At 34.8% G+C, this 9,786-nt stretch overlaps 1 protein-coding gene across 1 annotated transcript; it reads right to left on the bottom strand.

The window, feature by feature from the left end:
* Positions 1 to 3,303: 3,303 nt before the first annotated feature.
* LOC108559596 (segmentation protein even-skipped-like) lies at positions 3,304 to 6,722 on the bottom strand. Its single transcript, XM_017916931.1, has 3 exons — positions 6,557 to 6,722; positions 5,060 to 5,271; positions 3,304 to 3,888 (listed from the first exon to the last, which is right to left on the bottom strand). The coding sequence occupies exons 1-3, from the start codon at positions 6,720 to 6,722 to the stop codon at positions 3,304 to 3,306; spliced, it is 963 nt and encodes a 320-aa protein (XP_017772420.1).
* Positions 6,723 to 9,786: the final 3,064 nt, after the last annotated feature.

Raw genomic sequence — 9,786 nt, 5'->3', positions numbered from 1 at the left:
ATAACTCTTTTTTTGGTTTTTTTTCCACACATGCCGACATGTAAAAAATGTTGCTCTATGTGCAAGATTTTCGTTTCAAGTGCGAGAATATTCTGATTCATATTTGGTGTTAACGATAGGTTGTTTAGGGGTACAGAAAGAAAATAGTTATTATGTTAGAAAAACATATTATTAATTAATATCTAAATTAATAATATTTTATCTGGTACTTTATTTCAATTGATAAAGGGTGTCCCAAAATTAACGCAAAATTTTAGTCTTCAGATTGTGATTATTTATAACTGTGTTTTCTATTTAATTCAAATCTTGCGTTACTTTAAGAAGCGTTCAACCATGATGACATACATCTTCATTTGCAATGTATCGCCATTATATTAGCTAGTAATTGAACCCTTAGTTGTAATAATAACACATTAATTTAGATTAATTTTCTGTTTTCGATTTTATTGATAATAATAATAATAAATTAATTTAATTTTATAAAATGGATATGTTTAAAAATTTCATTAAACATAGATATGCGTTAGTTATCAAGAAATACGTTAAAATATACTGGTTCTTCGAGGCTTAATTCCTTGTTATATATTTGATAGCCAAATATAAGAAAACGATGAATGTATATACTAGCCTGAAGATCAGTAATTAGTTGTTTCAGTTTATACAACTTATTATACGAATATCTCTATTATGACCACATAACTATTTTTATATAAAAGAATAAATATATAAACTATATTAGATTTAGTGTGTACTTTCATGTTATCACTGTCCTCAAATTATGTGACCACCAATTATTGTTATTGGCATTGAATCTTGAATGTGTGTTGGCGTGACTTTGGTTGATTTTTACATTTTCTTTTTTAATTAATTCTGTTTTATATAGAAAATTAAAATCGTCCTGTTTGTTTTATGTTCGCGAACGCCGGTATTAGTACGTAGGATTAGATTATAAATATAACAATAAAATTTGATGTGCATGTAGTAATCCAGGTTTTCCTCGGATAATAAGGGGAATGTCGGGTATAAAATGTGTGTGTGTTATGCAAAATAACGAGGGAAAATCTGGCGAGGCGGAGGCGCCGGGTAGAGGAAAATGTATAAAGTGCACATTGCATATTAATAACGTTCGCAGCCGTAAGGGTGGAGGGTGAAAATGAGAAGGACGATTGGGAGCAGTAGTGCGCGAGAAAGTGAGATGGAATTTGCGAAATGAATCCTCCGTCTGAACTCGCTATCATGGCTGATAATGGGGCCGGGGGATTTTTATCGTTGAATGCCGTACGCCGATTGGTCGAAGCCACCGCCGCCCCCCCAACGCTCACCGACCTCATTGCTGACGGCCGCCCCCAGGAAAATTGGCTCACGCTAAAAACATAAAATATTCCAACACCCAAACTCATCCCAATCCCCGACGCTTTTCACTAGAGCAGCAAAAAAAAAATATATATCCGAGCATATAATAGGTAATTTAAAATACATGGAATAAGAACTATTAACATCCATATCGAGGAGACACGGGGGCCGCCATGATTGTACCATATAAAGTAAATAAGAGAAAATCCCATTAACTTTTTTTTCTCTCTCTCTCTCTCTCTGCATGTGTCGGCTTTTTGTTTTCCCTTCCTACTCCACCATTCGGAGCGATCGTTTTTGCCTTCGCAGCGGAAATTTATCGGCGCCCATTTATTTCAGGCAGTAGATTACATGCATATAAACGCTCCAGCTTTTCCAATGTAGAAACGACGGGGGTGAAGCGGAGTTCCCTTCTGCACATTTTCGCAACTCGATTCATTTTCCACTACGCTCTCATTTTATTCTCATTTTTATTTTACGTAAACTGAATTCCTCTTTTTTTCTTCATCGATTATCCACAGAATATTTTAATTTGTATCTTCATAATTTCCTTTGTCTTCTACATGTGAAACATATTCATTTTTTTTTCACTATCGCAAATTAAATTCAAATTATTTCAATTCAGACAATATTACTTCTGACAATAGTTAATATTTGTTAATATATTTATGTACTTTTCTAAAAAAAAGATATTATATAATATTTTACGGGTGGAAAGCCCTTTGCAACAGTTAATGTTTTTTTTTTTAATTATATAATACCTTTAATTTTTAAATGTAAATAAGTTTTTTGATCAAAATTGACTAATAAATTTTATAAATAATTAATATTTTCATTGGAGTTGTTACATTAATCATTCGTACTTATCGAGGTTAATTAATAATTTTAATTCGTCTTTTGAATCCGCATCATAATTTCAAGAATTCATCCCGAAAACATAAAATATTGTGTGTGTATGTGTTTGGATAAGTATAATTACAAGAAGTAGAATGATTTCATATATTTTGTGTTTTTATATAGTTTATTGTGGCCATTTATTTACACTTATTATTACTTGCACGTTAGAAATGATCATCACTGGTTTCGTTCTTAAGTTCGAAGACATATATATTTATATAAAATGAAAAAAAAATATACTATATACAAAATTATAGTTAAATCAAACCTAAAGCTACGTTTACTTATTATTACATATTTATAAAATGTTCACATCTAATTTTCTGAAACAATCGCTATTTACTAAAAACTATTTACAAAATTATAGTTTTATTCATTTAAAAACGTTACATACAATTATTCTAATATTGCACATATAGATTCGCTTATTTACATAACAATCTAAATTGATTCACATATTCCTTTTAGATTCATCCCCATGCGCCGTTAATTAGTTAACATTATTGAATTTTACAAATCAAGCAAAGTTAAAATGTTAAAATATTTATTATATTAAAACGCTTTATAGCTAAGTTCGGTTTCGATCAGTCCGAATTTACTATTGAAAATGTTAAAACAATTTAAATATTAATTAAGCAAAATAAAAATAAATTCTAAATAAATAGTACACTAAATTATTGTTTTACACATAAATTATAGTATTTTTCTATTTATACAGTCAAACATCTTTTTGTGCAGTTTTAAAGTTCTGAATAAATCTGGTGTCAAATAGGATATTGGTGGAACTGACTGACAATTAAAAAACGGGCAAACAAATAATAATTGGTTGTTGTTCTTCATTAAGTTAATTATTTAACAGGTAAATGTCTGTTTAAAAAATAATTGTCAGGTACTTAATAGCTTATCTAGAATTCCTTGCCCAATCTTCTTTTCCATTCCTTTAATTTCAATTAAATTCATGTTTCCTTTTTGTAGTTTATCTATCTATTGTAATATTCGTTCATTTATCTAAACTACATATTTCCCGCATAAAGGTGAGCGCTCGACGTTCTTTTAGGATTCAGATTTGTAAGGTTTGAATAATTTGGGTTTGTCTTGGGTTATGTGCGTCGACGGCGGCAACGGGGGTGGCGAGGCGCTGGTGAGTGCGGGGGCGGCGGCCGTCGTCGTCGCATGCAGCTTCGTGGCAGGGATCAATAGGCCTTCGGGCGCCGGACTGAGGCTGATCTCAGAGGCTGCTGAGGCGGGAGAGGCGCGCGGCGATATTTTCGGATATCCGTGGAAGTCGAGGCCCAGGTTCAGGTTGAGTCCTTGGACGGCGAGCTGCGATGGATGCGGAGGAGGCGGCGGTGGTTGAGGGATCACATGGTTAAGCATCGCGGCTGCAGCAGCAGCCGCTGAATTCGGGAGCGGTCCGTGCGTCTGGAGGCCGCCGAACGTCTGATAAGGATGATACCGTGCGTGGTAATGGGGTGGATAGACGTGCGGTGGAGGCGGCGGGTAGTGTAACGGTAACGTCGAAGCTGCCGCTTGCAACAAGGATGCCGCAAATGCCGGATCAGTGTAAACCGCTGCATATGGCCACGCTATTGCCATCCGTTGTCTCTTATCCTTCATCCTCCTGTTTTGAAACCATACCTATTCAAGAAAATTATATTAGATTATTTGAAAGCTAAAACCAGCATCGTCATTTGGATTTTGAAGCCTCGATAACACAAATATACAGTGGGGCCCGCAGTAAATTAAAAAAGAAATATATTGTGGAGAAACTTGAACTGAATTTTGTTTTGGGAGCCCGGGTATTCGCCCGGTTAAAACACTACTGCTTAAAACAATAACAATATTTACATAAAATTATCCATTTATTAAAGTACTATTGCTGCAGTGTTTTTCATTTTGTCAAAATATGATAACTTTTGTTATTTCTAAATTATGTATAAATACGTTTCTTTGATTTATATTAAGAATTAAAAGAAATATTAATGAGTGGAACACAATATTGTTAATTAATTGTTTAAATATAATCAAATTTCTGGTTTTTTTTAATACGCCAAATTGACGGATGTATATTTTCAACGTTGATTGCTCTAATATTATAAACTTAGTCCAAATTTGTCCAATCGACTATATCTATATAAGTAGTTCTATCTTTGGTTACATTTTAAAAAAAAATTATTTTTAAAAATTCTGGATAAATGAAACCAATAAAACATTGACAAATTTATTTAACAAATTTCATTTAAAAATGTATGTATGTCCTAATGATGGAACAAAATATAAAGATATAAGAATAATGACAAAATCGTGCCATGTAGAAGACCACTTATGCCGCATTCGCTATACCATTTATTTTTCCTTTTTAATTTAATTACGTTTAATTATCGCCGTGTAATTCGTCAATAACAATAAAGTATTAAGTGCGCACAGCAGAGGCGAGAGTAATAAGTAAAACAGAAAACTGCGAGCATCGTTTCATTAATTTTGCTCGAACTTTAATGCCTTTCGCATCTATTATTGTTTACTCTTCTTTTTATTCCTTCCTTCTGCAAACATGCTTTATTTCGAATACTTTTATCACTAGCAATTTGCATTTTTACCGTACGTCCTTTTTCTTCGTTTCTTTTCTTAACTGCCTTCGCAATCATCGCCGATTTCTCGGTCTCGACAAAAGATAATATGAATCGGTTATTGGAGAAACCAAAATAAACTTTTGTTCCGTTTAAATATTGTTAAGGTTTATCTATATATAATATTAATTGTGCAACAGTTAATTAATTGTCACAATAGAATATTTCGTTGTAAATCTTACCTTTATCGTAGATTCGGGTAGGTTAAGTTGGGCAGCCAGCTCACACCTTCTCGGTCTCGAGACGTAATTTTCCTTAAAGAACTCTTTCTCCAAACGCGCCAATTGATCACGGGTGAATGCTGTTCGGTATCTCCTGATGTTCGGATCATTCTGGTTCATCGACGATGACGATGAATTCAATTTAGAATCTGGAGACTCGGATCGATGGCATTCTGAAACAAACAAAAAGTATATTTTTATAACAGTAATAGTAGCAACACTATGCTATTGTCTGGATACTGTGAGACATGATTTGACATTGCGCCATTTAAGATGTCAGAGGATTGAGACGGAAGTAGGAAAGGGGAGTCTAGACTTTTGTTTCTTTCCGTGATCTGGGCCCCCATTTAAGTGCTCTTGTTCTAAGCTTTTTTTTTAAGTATCTTGAAGAGTGGATGCGGCGGCGCGCGCGACACATGTCCTCTTCATTTTCACGTCATCTTCGGCCACTGTTTGAGTTCCTCGACTAATTGAAGACCCATTAGTGGCTTCCGAATACCGCAACGTATGGGAACAAGACAGGGAGACAACCAGTGTCGCCCCCGCGCCACCCTTAAATGTGTTCCACCACTTCAAAAACCACTTCCTAATTGTACAAAACTAGAAAAATTACATAAAAAAATTAAGGAAAACATAACAGGGCCATAAATCTTCCCTTGATTAAAACATCCTCAAATCTGCTATTTACATTGATACTCTTACGCCAATAATTGATTATATAATTTTATGAAAAGTGACAACATTCATATTATCTGCATCAAAACTTCTTGATTTATTTTTATATGTAATAATAACAACGATATTGCATACTTGCGCTTATATTATCAATCCAGGACCGCATTGAGGTTTAAGTCCTGGGACCAGTTGAGTAATCTAATTTAAATGTTTTAAAAAATAATGAATAGATTTTCAATTTGAGAGTGAATTCTGATTCAACTAACCCTTTGTGAATACTCAAAAGTCTCGTGAGCCCTAGACACTGCTTAGTGTTTCTAATAAATAAAACGGCTCTAAAAATCTTCCATCTTAAATATATAATTTACAATTTTAATATATTGATTAGTTAACATGAAGTGAAAATATATAATTTTTAAGCAAAATAGTTTCAGTAGTGATACACTTTCAGACAGTAAAATTTTACATGTTTTTTTCTTATAAATAAGACCACCAATCTAATGCATAATGCATGCAAATGAATATTAATCAAATAAATAATTATTTACAAAAATATTTTTAATGTTTTATTTCCAACTCACTAACAAATCAATTAAAATTATAACTAAATAAACAAATCCATTATATATACTCATTTTGATCTTCCGCAATTTGTCGATTTTAAAAGCAAGCATGAACAACTAAGAAAATGTATATATAACATATATATGTTTAATGTGACTTAGACTGTGGTCTATAATAAGAATTTAAATTAATTTAATGAGGAATTAAGTAAATTTTTACCTTTAAGATATTGTGAGTTAGATGGGTTCGGCGAATCGGGCGGACTGCTGTTTTGGCGGTTCTGGTGGAGGCTTTGGGTATAGTGGGGTGGCATGACGTCGAGAACGACGGGATTCTTGCCACTGTCCTGCTGGCCCTGGTGGTACAGCTTGAAGTTGTCCATCATCTCGTACACAAGTACATAAACTGGAAGACACGTACACGGTCACAGACACAGATACCGGAACCGGGAGAAGACAAAGATGATAACCGCGGAGAGATGACGACGAACGGTGTCCGGCAGTCGCGCATTAAATAACGAGTGCGGAAGGATCTGCAATCGCAGTCGTCGTTGACGTCGTCTGCCGTGGCGGAAGAAGATGCTAGTGATGATAGTGGTAGTGACGGTGGTGTTGGTGGTGGCGTCGACGGCGGTGGCGGCGACAGCAGCGGCGGACATGGAGGAGGTGGAAGGAGGACAAAAGAGGGACACCCGCGTTTAAGGATGTGGAAAAGTGGGTGGAGTTGTGATCGGTCCATCAGCGATGTTGGTTGGCTGCGGTGAAAGCGGCAGTGATTGGTGGCCACACCCCGGAGGTCCTTAGGCGGGGGCACCGTAAGGGCCTATTTGGCCCGGGCCAGTCCTTATCCCGTTGTTATTACCATGTCGGCTTGCATTAAATCCCAAAACGCTCTGGCCCTTTCTTAGCAGATCTCCAACTCTCTCGCACGCGCACCTCGCGACCATCTGGTGTCCCTTATTTTTATACACTCTACCCATCCTTCTCTCTCAGCTGGAGGTGAAGGAGAGACCTCGGGCGCCGGATTTCATTAAGCATTAAATTCAATTATTTAAGCGAAGGCTTTACGAGCTTCCCTCCTGCTGATCATAAATTCCACAGTTCATTTTTACTAACTGCACCGCCGCCGCCTCCGCCCGAACGGGCTTATACTTTTTTTCACTCTTTCACGTGGTCGTTTTCTCAGCATCTCGCTTTATTAAAGCACATCAGTGCTACTAAATTTACATTATTTTTGTTCGAAATAGTCTGAAACGTTTCCTGTAAATCACAAAGAATCTTCAATGTCTACTGTTTACAAAGTAACCAATATAATACAAATCAAATAACTTGTCACATTACGCAATATTCAAAAAACTTATGATACAATTCTATGATAAATCCATAGTAATGTAAAAATATAATGTTATTTTATAGTTTTCATTATTCGTGCAACATTAATAACCTTTCAACAATAAATACTCTTCAATAATAATATTAATTATAAATATATGGTTGATTAATTTATGTTACAATAATCTAATAAAATTACTGACATAATTGATCAAAAAAAGTCTCTGTAATTCTGTCCTGTTCTTACAATGCCTGCTATTTTTGTGTGTTTCAATTCATATTTCATTTCTATTATATTGGTCAGTTTGTTTATGTTTATTTATAAATAACATTTGTTTTCATTTATATTATAATTTATTTTCTATTGCTAGGTAATAATTTATTCGGTTATTTTATTATCTCTTTGCTTTATACTTTTTACTTTTGTAATTTTTTTACTTATTCTGACCAATAAATTATAATTATTATTTATTGATCAAATAAAACGGAAACAAAAACATGAGCAAATTTTGAATTATTTTTCAAGATTAATTTCCAATATGAATTAATATTATTTTAAGATAATAAAGTTTATTCTAGTTATTTTATATTATATTTTGTGACCAAGAAAATATTATAGTTATAATTACATGCACGTTTATTAAAATTATTATTTGGAGCACACTTGGCAAAAATATATAGTATAAATATCAAGTAAGGATTATTTTGATTTAGAAAAATTGTAAACCTCAAAAATCTTTGTATGTATTTAAAGTGTAACAAAACTTATTTACTAATACTAGAAAGTAAATAATTACAAATTTATTATAGTGTTTTCTAGAATAACATTCCCAAACACACTGAAAAACTTGAGTGTATGAATTAAACAGTCAATTTAATCGTGTAATCTGATTTTGTTATTGTTTTCGAGTGCGCGTTTGCCTTAGGATAGGGGACGATGGTTATTGGACTTTTATGTCGTCGATGTTCCTTTCAAACACCCCTCGTTTAATTGGTTTATAAATAGGTGCGCGTCGATCGCAGGTGGTTGTGTGTATTTCGGAGGGATTAACACTTCAGCACGCCACCGCCACCCGTCGCGCACACAAATCCCAATTGGGAAACGGGTGTCTCCCTAAACCCTAGGGCAGTGCGGGGGTTAGCGAGAACAGTTTATAATCTGAGCCCAATTAAACTCGTCGACGACATTAATAATTGAGTCGAGGGAATATAGAAAAAAAGGAGAGACAATTGCGATGGGGGACGAGCACGCACGTTAAATTGATTTCATGGTTGCGATTTATTTTATTTTATTTTTATTTATTTTTTTCTACTGACTTTTTTTTTAGTAAATCAATTTCATTTAATTAATTTCCGAACGGGGCGTGTTCCGTGTGATAGACTTATTGACTGTTATTTAGTTCCCCGATAAATCTGGGAGATCAGTTAATTTCGTGGAAACTTCGCAGCCGCAGGCCCCGGTGTTCGCCGCAGACTCACGACACACAAAACTAACTGAAATTTCCTTCACTTTTATTGGCTGTAAATTATTTGAAGAGAGATCCAACGCCGCCATCGAAACTACAATTTAATCCCTTCCAACGTTTATTTATTGCTTACACACAATATATACACAATTTGGTCTTGCTGTAAATAGCGAGTATAGAACATATACAGTGAGACCTTATATTGCTTGTATGCGAGTATTTTGCAAGACGAGCAAAATTTTTAATCAATTTTAATTTGATAAAAGAGCGAGATCTTGCAATACGATATCTCCTTAACACTGTCATTGTCCATCGACTCGGCTGAAGGTCCATGTGCTGAACCTCATTCATTTGTCTGTCCATCTGTGATGAATGATGGCCCTATTGCTGCAAGCACCGAGAGGGCTCACAAAGGGCATGGCTTGACCAGGATTCGAACCTGCGACCATGAAATCGTGGGTAGGGCGACTTGACCATTCGGCTATTAGTCGCCCCTATATTATCACATATAAAAAAAGTCATTATCTCTATATCCAAATTAAGCTATGGTTTTCCGAATTTTGACATCATTGATTTATACCAGCGGTCGGGGAACTTTTTTAACCATTACCCCAAAATATTTTTGCGTAAGTCGATATTAGCCCCCCCCCCC

Source organism: Nicrophorus vespilloides, unplaced genomic scaffold, assembly GCF_001412225.1.
Source record: "Nicrophorus vespilloides isolate i.1.1-1 unplaced genomic scaffold, Nicve_v1.0, whole genome shotgun sequence".
NCBI classification, from domain to species: Eukaryota; Metazoa; Arthropoda; class Insecta; order Coleoptera; family Silphidae; genus Nicrophorus; species Nicrophorus vespilloides.
This window is presented reverse-complemented; position numbering and strand designations above follow the sequence as displayed.